The sequence below is a fragment of the Zonotrichia albicollis genome, chromosome 5 (assembly GCF_047830755.1).
Source record: "Zonotrichia albicollis isolate bZonAlb1 chromosome 5, bZonAlb1.hap1, whole genome shotgun sequence".
Lineage (NCBI taxonomy): Eukaryota > Metazoa > Chordata > Aves > Passeriformes > Passerellidae > Zonotrichia > Zonotrichia albicollis.
The window spans coordinates 43,534,045-43,554,764 of NC_133823.1; the positions used below are offsets into that span (position 1 = coordinate 43,534,045).

The window sequence follows — 20,720 nt, forward strand, 5'->3', positions numbered from 1 at the left end:
TAGTTCCTTGGTTTGGTTTTGTTTTGTTTTTCTCTCTTCCCTGCTCTTATCAATCTTATTCTAATGCAGGATTGTCTTTTTTTTTAAGTGCTGCTCATGTTGCAATTTTAGGCAAAGTGGGTTGTAAAACTGTATCAGATGTTTGAAGATGGCTTCATGCACCCCCAGGGAGAACAGTTCTATGAATATTTCCAGGGATTAGAACATACACTTAAATAAAATTAAAAGTCTATTTTAGGTGTGAAATAGGACGGAGGAAGTGATGAAAGTATGTACAAGTTTAGATACAGCCTTCTGCATTGGCAACTCTTAAGAGGAGCTTTTTTATTTGACCAAGGGGAAAATGAGTGAGAAGAGTGTTTAATCACTTGTTTGTTCCCATAGAAATGATATAGATATAATAATTTTTTCCATTGAAAACATTAGTCATTCTGCTACTGAGCAGTAAGATAGAACCCAGATATGGAATAAACTTAATGAAATCCAGTACAAAAAATATTTTTCTTACAAGTGGAAACCTTTACTTTGTATCCTAGTTAATTTAGAACACCACAGTTTTTTCCATGAAGTGTCATGGTGGGTGTGGAAATATATTTCTACTGCAACTACTACATGGCAAAATGGCTGGTTTGTGACAGTGACAGGAGTCAGAATTTGAAAGAACAGCTAGTTTTGTTGTGATGCACAGGGATTAATCTTGTTTTTAATTCTGCATGGCAGTTTGGGAACACCTGCTACTGTAACTCCGTGCTGCAGGCGTTGTATTTTTGCCGGCCATTTCGGGAAAATGTATTATCATACAAGGCCCAACAGAAAAAGAAGGAAAACCTCTTGACTTGCCTGGCAGATCTTTTCCACAGTATTGCTACTCAGAAGAAAAAAGTTGGAGTTATTCCACCAAAGAAGTTCATATCAAGGTTACGAAAGGAGAATGGTAAGTGTAAAACTGAAAGGTATTAACGCATTGGTCAAAGAAGTATAAATAAATATTGAGCAATGTGATCATATTAATCAGAAACAGAGGTAAGATTTGTAAATTGCTTTTAGTACTTTGTGGGGTGTATTATTATTTTAGCATCTGTGTAAATGATACTATGCTTGAAATAACCATAGCAGATTTCATAGGCTCCCAGAGGTGTGTGAATTAGTGATGTTTTCACAGCACGGTGGGGCAGACCTTACTGTAGGGTGAGCTAGGGCTGGGAATAGGGTGACACTGCTGTAATTTTTAAATTTTTTTTTTTGTGGAGTATGGCAGAGAGAAACATTGAGGGCAGCTGGCAGTACAGAAACTGTGTGACCTAGGAAGGCTGCAGGCACCACCAATTCCAGAGGAATTGTCTGCAATGGAGGATAAGGAGCCGGGTACACGTGGGGTGGTCAATCCACTCCACATCAGCTGCTTCTCTGGCTCTTGGAAGTGGTGGCACAGTCTCACTTGGAGAAATATCAGACCCCTTTTGAACATTAAGCTGGCAACAGCATGTACCTAATCTTGTAGGAGCTCTGTCTAAGGGATATGAGGAACATCTTGAGATAGAGAAGCCTGTCACAGCTCCATTTTGGCCTGGATTCATATCGGTGTGCATGGTATGCTTAGAAACAGAGAGGCTTTGAATGAAGAGACAAAGTATGAGTCAAACACCTGGAAGAAATTGCTTCCTGGTGACAGCATATAAATGGGCAGACTGTTCATTTCAGAGCAGACATTTGAAATCATGAAAAAGTTAACTGTGAGTCATCTAGTGATAAATGCCCCCACACTGTTGGGGATCACTTGTAAAGACTGGATCTTATGTTTTCAGCTTTTTTACATTAGTGCCAGAGTCAGTGTGTATTACCCTGCTTATATGCCCAGGCTAGACACTACAAAGCCAATGGTTCTGTACAATATTTTCTGAGGAAATCCATGTGAACTTTTTCAGGAGCAGGGGATAAAAATACACATTTCTGGGAACACGTATTCTTTTTTTCTTTGACATGGTAGGCGAGTTAAGCCTTTACTGGAGAAATCTGTACTAAATCACCACTGGGATATTTTCCCCTCTTCCTGCAAGGAATTTGTATTGAACAAGACAAGTCTTTTCTCATCAGACTTGTGTGTGAAAAATAAGCTTTGTTAGGTGGTGTTATTATTATTAGTTGAAGTGAGTTAACCTTGACTGGCTGCCAGGTACCCACCAAGCCTGTCTCTCACTCCTCCTCTTAGCAGGGCGGGAGGAGAAGATAAGAGGAAAAAACCTCATGAGCTGAGATCAAAGTATTTTAATTAAAAAAAAGAAAAAGCCAAAAATTACAGTCAGAAACAAAGGAAAGCCAAAGGAGATTTATTCTCTGCCTCCCATCAACAGATGGTTTCCAGATACTACCTGGGACATAGGGCCTTGGCCTGTGTAGAACTTTGTTTGGAAGAGATATATCTTAATAATGAAAACCTGCCCATCTTTCTCTTAGATTTTAGTGATGAACATGAAGTTACATGGCACAAAATATGACTTTGGCCAGTTTGGGTCAGCTACCTCACCTATGTCCCCTTCCCAACCTCTTTCACACTCAGTCTACCAGACTTTGGGCGGGATGAGGAACAGCCTTGATGCTGTGTGAGCGCTGCTCAGCATCAGCTGTAACACTGGTACATCTTCACCTCCATTTTAGGCACACCTACAAAGCACAACATCCTGTGGGCTACTGTGAGGAAAGGTAACTCCATCCCAGACACAGTACACAAGTGTGTGTCACCATCCTATGGCTTCAGTTTTCCCAGCCATGTGGCTTGCTGTCAAAACTCTGTGATGTTCCTGAGTGTCTGAGGGACTTGGAATATGGGGATGGAAGTCAGTGCTGACTAAAGTTAGGCAGTAAGTGTCTAGTGTAAGGAAGTAATTTAGGATGAGTCACTCTCTTGCTTACTTCATTGACTGTAATGGGAGCCTACACAACCAACTCCAATGAGTGTAACTATTCTAGACAGCTTGAGTTAGGTGAGATGAAGCTTTCCCCCAAAGTAACTTCACTGAAACCAAGGTGTCTGGCTGCAAAACTGTTCTTTGGGATGATTCCAAATATTTTGCTGAGCAAGGGCCAGTACAAGTACTTGGGGAAAAATATAATTTTCTTTCTTTGAGGAAAGGATATTCAGCTGTACAAATCTTGACTCTCTTCACAGATCTCTTTGACAACTACATGCAGCAGGATGCACATGAGTTTTTAAATTACCTGCTCAACACCATTGCAGACATTTTGCAGGAGGAGAAGAAACAGGAAAAGCAAAATGGAAAACTGAAAAATGGAAACATGAATGAAGCTGAAGAGAACAATAAACAAGAACTGACCTGGGTGCACGAGATTTTTCAGGGAACACTGACTAACGAAACTAGATGTTTGAACTGTGAAACCGTAAGCATTGGGATAGATTTTTTTGTTGTTGTTGCCCATTAATAGATAGATACATTTTGTATATATGAATATATGAATCTTTTCAGACATCTGAGAATTGTGGATATTCCTGTAGAATTTACTTCTTGAAGTGAGTATATTCTTTTCTAAAAATTTATTTTTCTAAGCATTACTTGGCTAATCTCTGCCAAGTTTTGCTGTCCTAATACATATGTCTACAGTTAAAATCCTTGCTAGTGAATCAGTACCTTTCCGTATCACTGTAACCTTGAGAGCAGTTATTCACATCATATTTATAAAAGTGAAGCGTTAAGATGATTTGTGTTTATTCCATCTTAAGAGTCTGACAGGTATACACAGGGTTCATTTTTAACAAACTGTTTTCTTTTATCTCCCTAATATTTTCTAGAGTATGATGTCAGTTTGAAATCCCTTATGTTTGAGCTATAAGTAAAAATTAATTTTTGTTGGGAAAACTGATTGCAAGTCTCCTATTGATTACTACTGTCTTTTTCAAACACATGCTCCTATTGAAAGAGAAAAAAAATAATTTTTTTAAATTGGTCCTGTGAGGTTGCATGAAAGAGTACCACAGGAAAAAAAAATCATTGAGGAGAACAGCAACACTGACCTTCCACAAAGGTTGGAATTAATATCACCTAACCTTTGCTTGGTAAAGCAAAGTTGATAGGCATCAAGGGTGAACTAGTTATCTCTACTCCAGCAGATGATGGAGATTGTGAAGGAGCTTCTGCAGGAAACTTTCTCCATCTGTCTCTAGGCTGTTTCAGGAAACAAAGTTTTTAGCAGTATCTGGTGTTCTGTTCCATACAGCTTGTCCTGGCTCCATGGTGTCACTAAGCTGTTGCAATTGTTGGTGCAGCAATGCTGAGAACTGGGTTAACAAACTGATCTGGCCCAAGAATGACATACTTTTACTAAGATCAGTGCTGCTACTATGGGCTTCCTCAAAGAAAACACAACATTAGATTAGCAGCATTAAGATGGGAGAAGGTGCCCAGAGAAGGTATCTTCAGACAGCAAGCTGAGGTTTACACAACTGAAGTTTGGTGGGATGAACTCTACCCATGTCCTACCAGATGAGTAAAAGAATATAGTCTGATATTTCTAATCATAAAGAATAGTATTCCAAAAAATATGTGTGGCTTTTCCAGGAACTTGGTCAGAGGAGGATGGTGAGGAGAAGAGATACAATGATAGTTGATGTAAGATGTTGGAGCAAGTTTGGAACAAGCTTGATTAAGTGAACACATGACAGAGATACTGAAAATTAATTATTCAATCTATTTCAACTATAAAATCTTGGGTAATAGCAAGTTAAAATAAGTGAAAGGTTAGAATTATTTTTTAACTGACAAGCTTCTCTAAATAGTTGTGGCTTAATTCTAAATAATTATCTAATGTTTACTCTGAGAAACTGGTGAAGTGAGGATGTGTCCTTGGGTAACAGTATAACTGCACAATTCTGTACTTGTAACTCAAAGTGATGAAGCTTTATAGAAAATGTATCTTCTCTGTAGCTTCCTCTGAGTACAGAAATACTGTAAACTCAGGATATTTTTCCAGTGTGTTTTCCTTGGATTAGTGTAACTTGAAATCTTAGGAAAATAGTAAAACAGACTGAAAGTTATTCCTTTGCTAAAATATTCATAAGTAGTACATGAAAGGTCATTCAGATTTCAGCAATTCTTATTCTCACTTACAAAGAGTGCCGTTTGAATCTGGTTTTCCAGCTACCTTTAGTTTTAATCTGTATTATTCTAGCTCTAAGTAGTTCATCTTCCCTTCCAGGAAATACTTGATGTGCAGGAATCAATAACAGAATTCCTAGCTTTTTGAGGCATTCAGATGAAGCACAATGCCTGCCAAGGACTTTTTCAAGTGTTTAAGTTCTCATGATACTCAGTGTGTCTGACAGAACTCTAGCTCCAGCTGTAGAGACATGATGTTCTCTGAAGCTTTGTTGCTTTATCTTTCAAATTTTAGCTGTATATTTATACTGCAGTCAATTGCTGCCAGTTTTGTGGTTTCCTGTCCTCTGTGGGTCAAGTCAGAGTCTCAGGGAGGATTTTTGTTTGAAGAACTGCTGCTCATTTCAGTAGGGTGTGCATTATGCCTCTGTACATCTTTGATAATACCAAAATTAATCCAGCCAAAGGTGTTTCTCTGCATTCAGGTCTGATATGGGCTGCATTCACCAAGCTTCTAGTATCCCTGACATAACAACAAGTATGAGCTCAAGGTGGTACATAACTATCACATCCACAGCACTGCAAAAATCTGTGTGAGGGACTTCTGCCAGAACAATGGATTCATCTCCTCACAGAAGTTTTTGATTTGGACTTCACTATTTTCCCATCTGTTTTAGTTATTCTAAAGAAATACAATAGGAGACAAAAACATGGGGTGTTCATGCAACGTTTTATAAAAACATTGTTAAGAGTATGACTGAATTCATATGCAGTAAGTATTTCTGCAGTCTTTTGACTTAGTTGAAGTATTACAAGAATTAGCCATTTGGGTGATTTTTTTGTTAATATTACTTCACGTTTGAGATTAAACACTCTTAGTGAAAAATAATTTTCAATGCAAAAATCAGGATCTGTCGTTCTGAAAATATTCAGACTTAAATTTTTTAGATAAAAACTCCTCAGTAAAATTTTTCTCCTCTTGTTCTGTCTAAAAAAAAGATTGGCAACACCAAAATGATTTTGCAAAATAGTATCACTGAGCCATTTTTACCTTTAATATTTAAAATTTCTTAAATCAAAATATTGACTAGGAATAATGTCCAATGGGGAAATGTAGCTGTGTCAACCAGAAATATAAACCCACACTTTTCAATACTCACTAGAGAGAAAGGATAACATGGTAAAGTATGACTTTTGTGACAGAAATATATTTGGAAATTATCTTCATTGCATCCTTAATAGTGGAAATAATTATGTAAGAATAAAATGTGAATGTATATTGTAATATGTTATACAAAAAAACAAATTTCTGAGAATAAAAGAAAGTAGGCTGTGTTACATAACAAGGAAACATACTTAATGCACCAATCCCAGATGATACAAGGGAGAATGCTTCACCTTTACTGAACAGTAGGCTGTCATTGATGGCCCATGGTTGGTGGGATTGGGTAAGTGGAATAGACAGAAGTTAAATTATATGAAAGCTGGATTAGTAGAGTTACTAATAAATATCACACTGAACATTAATCAAACTGAACTAAAAAAAAATTGAAGCATTGAAATTAATTACTTTTACCTAAGAACAATTTGTACAGAAATAAATATCTTCAGCATTTGCTAAAGGTTTAAACAGCATTTAGATGTATGGCATCTCTGTTTTACATGTATGTGTTTTGCAACAGGTTAGTAGCAAAGATGAAGATTTTCTTGACCTTTCTGTTGATGTGGAGCAGAACACATCGATTACACACTGTCTAAGGTAAATGAAAGCATCTTTTCAGCAGATAGCTCTAACTGCCAGATTTTTCAGGTCTAGTAGGTATAGAAAAATACAATAACATTTCAATTTGAACTTACCCTAAGCAAGAGAAAAAGACTTTAAACAGGATGTTTCCTCTAATCACAAAATATACATTATTGTATTTTGCTTTCCGCCCTTTCTCTTTCAGTGTTTCTATTTGAAAGAGGAAAATAAATCAACTTTCAGGGAAAATAATTGATTGCTTTGTTGTCTGGAAGAATTGCTGCAGAATTGTAATTGGCTTCAAAGAGATTTAAATGTGCTTGTCTTTAAGCTTCTACAGAAGAGCTTTGTTGATTAAGATTCATAGACATATTAAAAGTTAAGTGTGTGTTTTGCAGAATGAGTTCTAGAGTCCATAGAGGGCAAAATATTTCAAAAGTTATTTTATTATCAGAAATAGCTTATTCTGTGTCTCATCCTAAAATTATGTGAAGTCTTTTATTCCAAATTTCTGTTCTGCTCTTAGTATATTCCTAACTTAAAAAATCTAGACATCAAAAATTTTTCACTCTTGCATGAGTGATTATTCTGAGAGATTTAAAATGTCCAGAGTTTTGACATTAATACAACAAATCACTACCTATATTTAAGACAATATATTGCTGTTCTAAGGTAATGATTATCAATTGGTCAAACTCCTTCAAAATTCAAAATTGCTGTCAAGGTTGAAATTGCATTATTCAGTTGTTCTGGAATGCCTAGGAGGGGTTTCCTGGTGTGCCATCCCTAGGTGAGAGTTAAGAAAGAAAGAATGTGAGGTACTAACTATTTCCTGAATCAGAAAGCAGTGACTTCTCTGTGAATATGACAACTGTACTAAGTAGCTTCTGTAATAACTGAAAGTCTTTTCCTTCTCAATTTCTGTTCAGTCTCCCTTAGGATGCTGTAGCAGTCCTTAGCCCTCAAGTAGCCCACACTGCATTAATTAGCCTGCCTGTAATAGGTGAGCAAACCAAAGAGAGGCTTTGGAAAGCAGTGCATTCTCTTTTTCTGCTGTAGTCCCTTTGCCTCTTCATAGTAACCAGTAGCTGAATCTTTGTTGGTATTACAGGTTTTTGTTTGCACACTTTTGAGTTCTTCACTGGAGCCCCTACCCTGAACTTGCCAGTATTACTTACCTTTCCCTATGGTGTTCAAAGTCAGTTTGAAATCCCACTGAGCTGCAAGGGTGCTGCAGTGCCTTTGGAAGCCCTTTCTATCTGAGTTTTTATTTGGTTCTCTGGTACTGGAGACGGAGCTCTGACATTTTCTTACAGCTGAGTCTGGTGAACATGTTAAAAACTTCTGCTGTATAGATGTTACCATCTGTCCTTCGGCTTTCTCCTGTTTTTTATTTACATTCTTGATTTTTATCTTCTTGGAAAAGTTTTGTTGGGAATGGCCATTTTATGTAAAGGCAGATTAAGCACTTCATTAAAAATACCAATAGCATTTCTTCTACTGAACAGACAGTGACTGTGCTTAAGAGATGTAAGAACTGCATCTGCACAACTGCAATCAACAAGTGAATGGTGGAGTTGAAAGTGACTCCAAGGAGGTTATCCCCTGTTTCATGTCAGAGAGGATGCTTATCCAACCTGTTCCAAAAGATCTTTTCAGCAGTATTATCTTGATTGTCTATCCCAGTCCTTCTTGTTCTTTAGTACTAGTAAGTTTTTCCTGCTGTGTAATATGAATCTTTGGTGTTTCAGTTCAAGCCTATTTCTACTTGCCCTGAGTACTTGAGATATAAACCAGGGGTTGCCCCCATTCCCCTTCAGTGGCCTTTTACATACAGGAAAAATGTAATCACTTTTTAAAAAATTTAAACAGCCTAAGGTCATTCAACTTCTCCTTGTTAGGCTATCTTCTCTGGATCTCTACACATGTTTATTACTGTTCAGCCTTCTCTCCTATTGTACCTCTCTCTTGAACTCTGTCTTTCTTGAAGTTGCTGTCTAGAACAGGACATAATATTCCAAGAGAGATCAATACAATCCTGAGAAAAATGAATGCCCTAAGTCTCATTATGCATTCCAGTGTAGAGCCTTTACTCCAACAGCATGACATGCATTTTGAAGTTTATCCATTGCTCCTTTTGGAAATAAAGGAAAGCAAAATCCCGATTTTTCTTTTCTTGAGGTGGTACAGGCCACTATTTACAGATTGAATAGGAGGAAAGTTATCACCTCTCATCTATTCTATTGTGTTTTATGTTAGCAACATTTCTGCTTCTGTTTAGAAAACATATATTCAGTTAGAATATGGATTTCCTCTCATTGCTGCTGGTATTATGCATTATTACACAAAATGTAAGTGGTTTCTTTCAATGGGAACAGCCTAGTTATCACTCTTTTTGCAATCTTTGCTGTTTCCTTTTTTTTAACAACTGCTTTGCTGTGTCTTAATGGCTTTAAGGGCTGCTGCATTTAAAAGGTCAAATACAGAAAAGCTGTGCAAGATAACATTTAAGTATAATGAATCTCTTTACCACTACAGATGACTGTTCTTTTATTTCTGTAGTTTTTCAAAATGTAAAATGTCCTTGAGTGCTCAAGATGTCTAAAGGACAGAAAGAATACAAGTCTCTGGCATAGTTTAAACCCACAGGATAGACAGCTGGGCCTGAAGCAATAAGTCTTATAACAAATATAGTATGTATCCATTGTTTTTATATCCACTTGGAGTTGCAATGTTTATCAGTCAGTTTGATCCTGACTGGTGTAATAATTGATATTACACTAATAATTCTCTCATCTCTTAAAACACAAAATTAATACTATTTATGCATATAAGCAATAGGAAGCATCTTTCACACTGTAGCAGAGAGGCTGTAGAAGCTCAAGGTCAATGATAAGTTAGTACATCTTGAGCAGGTATATTTAAAATTTTATTGTCCTTGCTAAAATAACATATAAGCAGAATGCAGATTGGATTATTAATGGAACAGGAGAGAGTTAGACGTATCTTGAAACTAGCTTTGCAGGTCTAGAGAAGGGTTCTGCAAAGCTGTGGCTCTTGCACATGCAGACCTTGGGAATTCCAGTCAGTGATCTGCTGTTTTTACTGTTCAACATCTATTAGAAGTGCCATGCTGAAAATTCTTGATTGCTGAAAGAGTTACTGAAGTTGAAATTATTTCAATTCTAACTATTTTTCAGTGAAACATATTTTTCTAATACTACCAAGAATGGATACTACCATGCTACTAATAAATAAATAAATACTACTAATAATAAATTATAATACTAATAATAGATATTAATAGCATCAGAATAACCAGTATATTTTAAACGGAATTCAGAAACTCTTCGAGTTTAATTAACTTCCATGGGAGACTTGGAATAGAACAAACCAATATCTATCAAATTGCTACCATCTGCACGTTTGTTCATGTTAGAAAAACATTTTTCCTTGCTTCACTTTGAAATGAGAAAAAAACTAATAAATTCCCCAAATTTGTTTGCTTTTTTTAAAATTTTGACTGTAGGCTTTGAAAATAAATATGAGACTCTTTCTCTAACAGCCAACCTAAAACTTTCACAGGCACATTCTACTGAGTCTTACATTCCCTGCACATATAACTCATCTTTAATATTTTCTAAAATTTCAGCTCTTCACTTACCTGAAAGGTTACTGTGCTTTTCAGAGGAATTGGCTGAATTAAATTAATTTTATGTTTAAATTCAAATGTGAAATCACATATTGAGATCAGTATTTACCACTGAAGCAAATCCTTCCCAGTAAAATTTTCTTTTCTTTTAGATAAAAAATAGTACTTATGATCAAAATTTAGATGTAACTTATCTTCCAAAATATGTATTTTTTTCTAAATTTCAGCTTTTTCTCCTTAGTGTTAAGACCTTATAAAGAAAATAAATCAGTAAAAGTAATCTCAGTTTTAAAAAATATTATGCAGTCCTATGAAGTGCTTCTTTGTCATGCTCTGTCAACCTTAAGCTTTTGTGAAGTTAATTATCTAACTTCTAATATCTATGCCCTAGCAAACTATGTAGTCTTCATCCCTCCCACCTACCCCTATAGTGATGATGTCAGGAAGAAATAATCATCCAGAGTCCTCCCTTTGCCTTGTAAGACAATTCTGGTGCTGCCTGCTCTGAGAGCAGGCTGAAGTTGCAGACAGTGGGGATTCAGCCTCCATGAATGTGAATTGCAGTGATAGAAGTGAATTTATTAGTGTCTGAATTTGCCTGGAGTTCAGAAGCCTGTCAAGTACAAGGTAGGGACACTCAATAAGACAGTTCTGGAATTCTAATATAGCTATTTAGGGCCCAAAGTCACAGGAAAACCTATGTGTTTAAAGTGGAAGATAGGTGCTTATATCTGCATTCACAGTTCTCAAAACTCCTGCTCAACTGCAATGTAACACAACAGATGACAAAAATAATTACTGGGTTTTTTTTTTTTTTTTACAGTTCAGTGGTGTTAGGTGCCTTAAATTTTGCTTCAAAGCATATCAGCACTGTGACTTCCAGCAAATCTTTTCTGTGAACTGAGAGATGTTATCAGACCAGCCTTCCACTGCCTTTGTCACTTTAAAAGCTCAATCCAGAAATATCTCCAAGTGTATTTACTTGATCAGGATTTACAAAATTTTCTATACCAGCTGCCTCTTTCCTCTTTTAGAAAATGGAAAAGTATAATCTATAAACTTCTGGATAACTGTCCAAAAGGTTAGAGGATGCAGGAAACTAAGTTCAATTTATTTCTTCTTTGTAAGAGGATTCAAACCTTTCTTATGGAAGAACACCATAAAACATGAGATATTGGAGCATGGTAGAAGTGCACCTAAAGTTGCTTTATTCTGCAAATAATTTAAAAAGAAATAGAATGGATTGAGTGATTACACCCAAGTCTGGGCAGGTCCTTTATGCAAGATACCAGACAGAAGTCACATTTTGAGACACCTGACCTTTATTTGTATCATACAGAGGGCCTCAACTCCCAATATAACTTGTCATAGCAGCCAGATACCCTAACTCTGTTTGCAAACCCCAGTACAGTCGCTTCAGATGCTTTAGAAAACTGGAATGGGTGAAGATTTCATCCTGTGTGTCTTTTGGGCTCCAGTTCATCAGCCCAAGTAAATGTATTCATATCCTTAAAGAACTGATGATTGTATTTTTTTACAGAGACTTCAGTAACACAGAGACACTATGTAGTGAACAGAAATACTACTGTGAAACTTGCTGCAGTAAACAAGAGGCACAGAAGAGGTAAGCAAAGAGCAGGCTGTTTCACCATGCTCTTCCCGGGCTCTGGCAAACTTACTCCTTGATATTCATTTTGTTTAAATACCTAGAAAGCTTTCATCCCAAATGCATTCTCTGTGTGGATGAGAGAGCCTGCAGACAAGTTTAAAGGCATGTGTCTTAGTCTAGAGGCCACTTCTAGTTGATTATTGTTACTTACAAAGTGCTTTTATAATGCAGCCATTTGCTTATTAAGGGAAGAAAGAATGGCCTTGAACTGGTCAGGTGTTCATTATATGCATTCTTAATGGTTTCACAGGATGAGAGTAAAAAAACTGCCAATGATTCTTGCCTTACACCTCAAGAGATTCAAGTACATGGAGCAGCTGCACAGGTACACGAAGCTGTCCTACCGGGTCGTGTTTCCCCTGGAGCTGCGGCTCTTCAACACCTCAGGCGACGCCGTCAACCTGGATCGCATGTACGACTTGGTGGCTGTGGTCGTTCACTGTGGAAGGTGAGGGGCTCCATGTGTGTCACAGGCTGCTGGCAGGTGTTGGCCGAGGGCTGAGCTACCCCTGACAAAATATGGGGAGGATGGACTTACAGCCTGCTGCTGCATGGGCTTGCTTGTGTCTTGGGCTGGACCATTTAACCGGCATCCCTCATCGTAAATCTGTACTTGTTTAAGAAATAATGTCTCAGGTCTCCAAAAGTCACAGGTTTGGCTTAAATTGATAAAACTACCTCCTTCCTCACAAGACCCCTTAAAATGTTGGGAGTCAGGACTCTGTGAGGGCCAAAGGCTGTCATCATGTCATCTGTTGTGAGACATGCACGTCATCATGTAGGTCTCACAACAGATCATTTTGGTCCATTTCCCCCCCTATACTTAGTTCTTGCAGTTTTAAATGCATTTGATGCCTACCATGAGCAACTTGTTAAGTGCTCTGTAGAATAATTCGCTAAATGATCCTGGCACAGATGAAAATAACACCTTTAGCTTTCAGCTGATTAGCTTTGCAACAACTTAAAATAAAAATGGAAAGGACTAAATGTCTAGAGTACCACTACATGTGAATTTATCATGATTTTTATAACATTTAGTCATAATTCTGCATTCATAAAGAAATGTGACTTTTCAAAATGGACTCAATAGTACATTCTAATATTTTGGGTTTTTGTTTTTCTTTCTAGTGGACCTAATCGAGGGCATTACATTACTATTGTGAAAAGTCATGGATTTTGGCTCTTGTTTGATGATGACATTGTAGAGGTCAGTATGCTGAAGGTCATGAGCACAACTTTTGTATTAATGTATGCTTCCCTGCTTGGGGTTACAATTCTGATCCAGAACTGGGTAAAGACTACCAGTCTACAAAGCCACAGTTTGGTTGTAATGTTTATTTCAATTCTGTTAGGAAGGAAGATTGTAAACAAAATTATTAGTCCTGTAGTTTGTGCTCTGTCAGTGTCAGAGGGATTTTTTTATTTCATAGCAAGATCAAATGTTTTTAATACCAGACTTAAAGAGTTTAATTTTGAATGTTTTCTGTATCTAAAAAAATAAATTTAATTCATTAAAACCATTTCACTTGGTAAAATTGAACTAAGTAAAGCTAGCATTACTGTAGAATTTTCAGTTTTGAATAGGGAAGTTACAAGAAAGTCTGAATTGTGTTGTTGATTTGGGATTACCTGAATGTAGATTAAAGTAGAATCTGTCCCACAGCTATTGCAGATTCTGTCTGAACACTCTGGAATTCATTCTTATGCAAACCCTTTTATGTCATTGTGGCCCACTGGCATAACTGCGGTTTTGAGTCTGATTTCCCGAGAGGTAAGGAAAGTAAGAACTGGGATGCTGGATGGGGCAAGTCTTGAGGAAGATTTCTGAAAATTTGAGAAAGATGGGAACACATGGTCACATTTATGTGTTTTAACAGTGTTTATTACTGTACATTTCAAGGATTCTCTCTGTTATTGGAAAAGGCCTAATTCAGTTATGTTCAGTGGCAGAAACATGCCTATGAATTTCATAAGTGAGATCAGCAAGGCTCAGCCCCTAATCTTTACCCTTTCACTGCTTAAATTGCAAACAGAATTTGCTAATTGCAGTAATTAAATCTGTACTTAGTATTTGTTTTATCTAACAGCATATTAATAAAATATTTATTTTGCAGAAAATAGATGCTCAAGCTATTGAAGAATTCTACGGTCTGACCTCTGATATATCAAAAAATTCAGAGTCTGGCTATATTTTATTCTACCAGTCAAGAGAGTGACTTGGCAAACCGTGGTGACTGCGCACAAGGATGCTGCACATAGAGGAAGGCACCAGCTCCCCCAAAGTGACTTTTACACAGCCCACATCCCTGATGGATGGTTGAACAACAATACACTGTCTCCTGTTCCATGGTTTATGTGATGCTGACTGTGACCGTCCATTCTTGACATTCAGAACTTTGTTTTAGAGGGCGGGTTGTTTGTAGTTTTTAAGTCTGATTGAAGAGCTAATTGAAGTCAGATTTTAGTGGAATTTATATGGACTAACATTTACAGATAATGAGATTTGGATGTTAATGTCAGCTGTTAAACCCAATCCAGCTAGAGTAGTATTTTATATGAAAGTGTTCATTACATTTAGGACAAAATTATTTAAAACTTTCTAGATGGTTTTGGAGTGTGTTGATTTACAAAGCATTCCTTTAAGTACATCCTGACATATACTTACCCCTTTTAAGTGTAAGGAAAAAAATCAGTTTCATGTTTATTTAAGTTGTGGTTATATAGGGGATTTTTTTACATGTTGCTCTGCTGCAGAAAAGATATTCTTCCAAAATCATTTCAATTTTGATTGTTAAAAACTTTCAGAGTGTAACCACAGACCTAAAATTCACATAGAGGGATTTAAATTACACTGGAACTAAGTAATTCTGTATGTTCAGCCACTTTGTCATGAGACAGTATAGATGAGGTGAGATTTCAGAACTTACAGAGCACTGGAATGAAGGGAGTAAGATCGCACAAATGATACAGAGATAAGTTGCTTTTATAAAGATTGAGCTTAGATTTTTGTTAAAATTATGTAGTTTACTTGGATTGTGTTGTGATTGCAACACTGCTCACATGTAACATATCCATCAGGACTGAAATTATCCAGTCCATTTAAATAAGCATTGTTTGTACATATGACACAACTTGATCCTGCAATTTTCTCAATATCTTTAGGTCCCATTTTCATTTCTGAAGACAGAGTCAATTTCTTAGAAACACGATACATAGCAACCACTAGTGTACATGCTACCATGTATATATCATCCTTAACATTTTGGTCATATTTGACAGAGTTTTGTCTCCACAGAAACAGATAGGGATCTGGAGTGCTGAATTTCAAAATTAGTACAAAAGACCAAGTTTGTGATTTTTCTGGATTAATTTGGATGGCACTTGTCATGCACTGGCTAATAAAATTTCTGAATTCACCTGAATACCTGAATTTGGCAAAGAATAAATGTAGAAGAAAGTATCAATAGGGTTTGAGAAGGGATTGATAGTGGCTTGAGTCAGCGGTCATGCTGGGTAGCTACCTTCTTCAGTTTGCCACTTCCACTCCATTATACAATTCTTGAACTTCAGTAGCCAAAATCCTATTCCAATGACATAACAGCAAAAACACTTTTCTTTGTCTTCATGGGGACTGACAGTTCTAGTATTTATAAGGAAATATTCTCACCCCACAAAATTTATTTCTACCTGTTACATTTTATTCACTCATTATGTATTTATCAGACAATGTTGATTTTTGTCTTTTTTCTTTAAGAAGCCTGCCTGACACTTTATGGCCAACACTCCCTTTCAAGAAATGGTTTTTGAAGTTCAGCTGCATCTTATATTTTAGTTTTCTGTAGAAAAGATAATAGTGTTTTTCATTGTTCTCTACTGTGAATGTGAAATATCTTTTGTGAAATATTGGTGAAAATTAAGTAGCTTCTACTGTGACATCATTTGAAGTTCAGTTGAATTTTTCAATGGCCATTTTTTAAACTAAGGCAATGTAGCACTTTACACTAAATGAGAAATAGAAGTGGACTTTTCAGCAAAGATTATTTGTGATTTATCATGTTATTATACTGATGCAGGAAGAGAGACAGAATGTAACCTTAGAGGACTTAAGTGAATGAGAGTGGTGGTCTACAGAGATCACTCACATGAATGAAGGCTGGTACGCAGACTCAAGACAAGCATAATTAGGATGCAGCCCTTATTCTTTTATTGATGTTGGAATGAAATGTTCTGTCTCTAATACAGAAGACAGACATCTTACAGCAGACTTCAACTCCCATTGAGACCCAGGAACTCTTCCACTGAAAAGCTAAACCTGCAAATCCCTCTTTAACTGATTTATTTACTAACATTCAGAATTTCTATATAAAAAAGATAAAAATTACTGGCCTTTTAAAATGGATAAGGTTTCCTTACTGTGAATGAAATCACTTTCTAGATCAGCATTAATCAGTGCTGGAACAAAGGTCTGTATTTTGCAGTTTACTACTGAACATTCTTACAGCATTCTTTTGTTTTAAAAGATTCAGAAAACCAGATATTCTTAAGGTCATAATTTGAATCTTCTGGGCTCATGTTTATATGAAAAGTAAATTTTCATAAAAATAATGTTTAAATCAGTTTAATTTTAGGAAATATATTTCTTATTTCAATCGACCTATGGGCAAATTGGTTGTAAAAATGTTAATGGTTTGAATTAATATTTAAATGCTAAACTGCAGAATAATAATCTATTTTTCTCCACTGCAAGACAGCTTTAGATTGTAAAACATACAGATCATTGCAGTAAGTTATTGAGAGGAAAATTACTAGAATAAGCTGTTTCACAAAGTATGAAAAAGCATTTTTAATTCATGCTGGCCCATGGAAAGATCACAGCACCAGTATCACGCCAGTCCAGCATCAGTAGTCTGACATCAGCTCTGAAGCATTGTGGAATACACAGTTCATATTAACATTGGCTAAATTAAGGAGCATTTTCTTTTGATTAACAAAGTTGTGGTCACAATTCTGTAAATTGCATCCAGTCTCCAGTGCGCTGAATGTCTTGACTTCAGTCCAAAAGCTGTCTGTCACAGCCGTATGAATTGTGCCAGTCTAGGCAGAGGGACTCTTCTTTGTGAAATTAAGCACATTCACTCAGGTTTTGCAGGACTGGGATCCCCACAGGATCAGTCTTATGGTGTAAAGTATTTCAGTTGATTAAATAAAGCATAATCCTTTTTCTCTTATGCTTATGCATAGATTTCCAGTCCCTTATGAAATAATGGAAAAATACCTAAGACAATAAAAGACTTTCAGCTAGCAGCTAGAAAACAAAACGCTAGCACAGATCTCTAATACTATTGTGTGCTTCCCTAAAATGACTGTATTTTATGGTGTCAGGTTCTAGGTATATTAGGTCTAACAACAATTGGAGTATTCCAATTGTTTTCCATGCTGTTGCTGAGATGCACTGTCCATTTATAAATACTATTACTATGTTCTTTACTTAGAACAAACCTCATTTTTGTCTTGTCTGTGTTTCCACAGCACTGCAGTGCTGATGAATCAGTTCTCTTACAGGATGAGCTCAGAACTCAGCTTCTGTATTTCCAAGAGCAGGCTGTCGGGATTTTATGGCATTTCTAATGTGGGGACATAGCAGAGGGAGGCAGAAGAGTGGAGTGATGGAAAAGCCATACCAATGAAACAGAACACCTTTTTGAAATTAGGTCCCAAAATTACTCCTGTCAATTCTATTTTAACTATTTAGTTACCTCAGAGTGCTAGATTATGTATGAAAAGTTTTGTTCCTTTAGCAGTTGGAGCAAAGAAAACAAAGAAGCAGGAGTTCCCTTCTTATCAGGTTTTGTATAAATTCAACTGAAATTCACCTTACAGAATGGGTCCTAAAGGGTTACCAAAACCTTTTCTCTTCAGACATTACATTTCAGTCACTCTCTTCTGTTCCAACATCATGTAGTTGGCACCTGAGCTGACAGCTTGCAGCTGCCAGTGATTTGATGCCTCTCAACAGCAAACCCTTTTTGTTTTATCTCTTTTTGGCTGATAGTTGTGAGCAGTGTCTTACAGCTGAATGAATACTAGAAATTTTATTAAGTTTTGGCTGTGTACCTGTTCTTTGCTAATATCTTTTAGAAGGGTTTGTTTTAATTTATTTTTCATTTGTTGGTCTGTTACTGTACTGTATAATAACTTATGTGGTTAATACTATTTGTTTTGCTTTAATTTTTATGTATTTTTTAAAATGTAATCAACCCAAGCACTTTAAGCAACAATGTCAATCTTGTGAAATTCCAATCAGCTTAATATTTTGCCTTTCTCTTGCTGCTTTTGGAACTGTTTGCTTGTGATCCAATATCTCTAGTTACAACTCAATTTCCTTTTTTAGGCTTGTAGTCCTAGCTGGGTTGTAAAATTGGAAAGCCCAAGCATTTTCATACACATTTGTTCATGTATAAGACGTACCTGATGAGTTGCACTCTGCACATTTCACAGCCTCTTGCGCTCTCTGCCTGCTGACCCATCTGGGGATGACTGCAATACTTCAATCTGTGACACAGTTTATCAATGACTAAAATTTAGAAAAGCTCTAGTTCTTACAGGAGAATTCTCTTTTACCAGACACAGGGTCAGCTGTCAGTCCGCTGATAATACAGGTATTGCTCTCTTCGCTGCTTTATAAATGCTCTGTTTGGTCACAACTGTGAATAATCTGATGAGCCACAATTACTCTTGGCTACTGTGTGTGTGCTGGCAAGGAGAGCAAATTTTTGCATCTCTCTTCTCTTCACTTGGGCCAATATGAAGCAAAGAGATAATGAAGTAAGATAAATGCTTGTGTAAAATGATGGGTTTTAGAGGGCAGCATCTGTGGTGTCCATATCAGAAAGCCAGTGACTTTCTGTGTTGTTAATGCAAGGGTTATTCCTAGTGCTTTAGATACTGTATTTTCTTTGATCAGTGAAAAGACCAGAACGTTTTCTTGTTACATCTGTTCTGATCCTGAGGTGTTTCTTCTGAATTTAACATGGCCCTTACTATGTAAATAGCCCTTGGCAAGGCTTGATAGACACCCATTTAATTTCTTTTCAGTTAGTATGCATTACTTCAAAGAGATTGCTTGAACCTGTCTACAAAATGTATTCAGATAGCACAGTTCTTTTGCATACAGGGTCAAATAACACCTATCAGGAGGTATGTGCCCACCTGATGGGACCATCTGGCTAAACCCACACCATTTTACATACTAAAGATTCTTAACCCTCTAGGAGGTTTTGTTGCTGGCTTTGCCTGACTGATTTAATACAAAACTGCAAATAACTCCCTTTATTCATGATCTCTTGCTATAATTCTTTAATAAATTCTGTTTCATTTGGTTACCAAGACTTGGGATTATTGTACTATGTAAAACAAATTGTGTGTGCCATTCACTGCAGTCAATTTAACAGCCTAGTGCTCCTGATGAAGGTTGTGGCAGGTGGCAAGAATATGAAAAAGTAACTTTTCTGTGATAGCACAGTAGCTCTGTAGGAGAAGCTGGACTGACATGCAGCTTCCTAATCTCCATCCTCTAGATAATCCTGACCCTTCTCATAGGATTTCAGAGTGGCGGGACTAAGCCCCTCATGAAGACATCTTGCAGTTCACCAAAACATTGCTTGCTGCAGTAGATAATTAATGAGTATGTGGAACCCCTCTGTCCCCACTCCCCAGAATCTCATTAATTGGTACACATCCCTTGGAGGGGCTGAGCTTAAACCTCAGCTTTGTATTTGCAATGGTGTTCATGTTTGAAATGTCCCAGCCCAGACTCTGGCCACATACTAAATTGTTTCCGTCCTCTCTCAACTCTCATTCTAACAGCAAGAGCAGCATCAGGGATGCCATGTTACAGGTGCCAGTGGTTTTCCTGGAGCCAATTTTCTAATCTCAGTGGCTTTCATTTAAAAAGACCTAACACAAGCTCCATTACTTATCATGATGCTTTAGGAGTAAAGCCACCACATCCTGTATGGATATGAATGTAGGGTAGCAGGAAGAAGAAAGACAAGACGATGAGATATGGAAAGGGTTGGTTTTTTTCAGAGGCTTTGAATATGTGCATCTGTTTGTAAATATATAGTCCCTCTCTACCTTGTCAAAATGATGCAATCATGATAAAACTACTTAAATTTTGTGCTAGTTTTTTAAATGGAATAAGAGGTAGCAGAATTATGAGGCACTCAGTTGAGGACACATACAAATACTGGATTTCTAGTACAGCATACAATACTCGGTGTATGTGTACAGATGAATATCTGCTCTTTTTAATCATCATGTACATGTAATTGAATCCTCCACCACCTGCAGAACTGTAAGATAAAAATCATGTTGGTTATTAAGGTTGTAACATAAGAAAACAGTATTTTCTCCTGTTAACATGTTTATATTTTACATAAAATAAACTCTGTAGCTGATCTCACTTCCATTCAATTTGCTTTGACTTCAGCTGGAGCCACACTAAGGCTGAGTATTGATGTTGGTTGTTACACAACATGTTTTTGA

At 36.8% G+C, this 20,720-nt stretch overlaps 1 protein-coding gene across 2 annotated transcripts in view; it reads left to right on the forward strand.

Moving 5' to 3' along the window:
• The window catches only part of USP46 (ubiquitin specific peptidase 46), a 32,688-nt gene extending 13,133 nt beyond the window's left edge, over positions 1 to 19,555 (forward strand). Inside the window, exons 3-9 of one of the 2 annotated variants that reach the window (XM_005490025.4) lie at positions 721 to 934; positions 3,167 to 3,396; positions 6,791 to 6,867; positions 12,045 to 12,128; positions 12,424 to 12,621; positions 13,302 to 13,380; positions 14,288 to 19,555. In XM_005490025.4, coding sequence (XP_005490082.1) covers positions 721 to 934; positions 3,167 to 3,396; positions 6,791 to 6,867; positions 12,045 to 12,128; positions 12,424 to 12,621; positions 13,302 to 13,380; positions 14,288 to 14,389 — 984 coding nt within the window. In that variant the 3' untranslated portion in view covers positions 14,390 to 19,555. Of the gene's footprint in view, positions 1 to 720; positions 935 to 3,166; positions 3,397 to 6,790; positions 6,868 to 12,044; positions 12,129 to 12,423; positions 12,622 to 13,301; positions 13,381 to 13,836; positions 14,017 to 14,287 lie in introns of those variants that run through there. The other variant, XM_026795269.2, reaches the window with a different exon arrangement.
• The last annotated feature ends 1,165 nt before the right edge of the window (positions 19,556 to 20,720 follow it).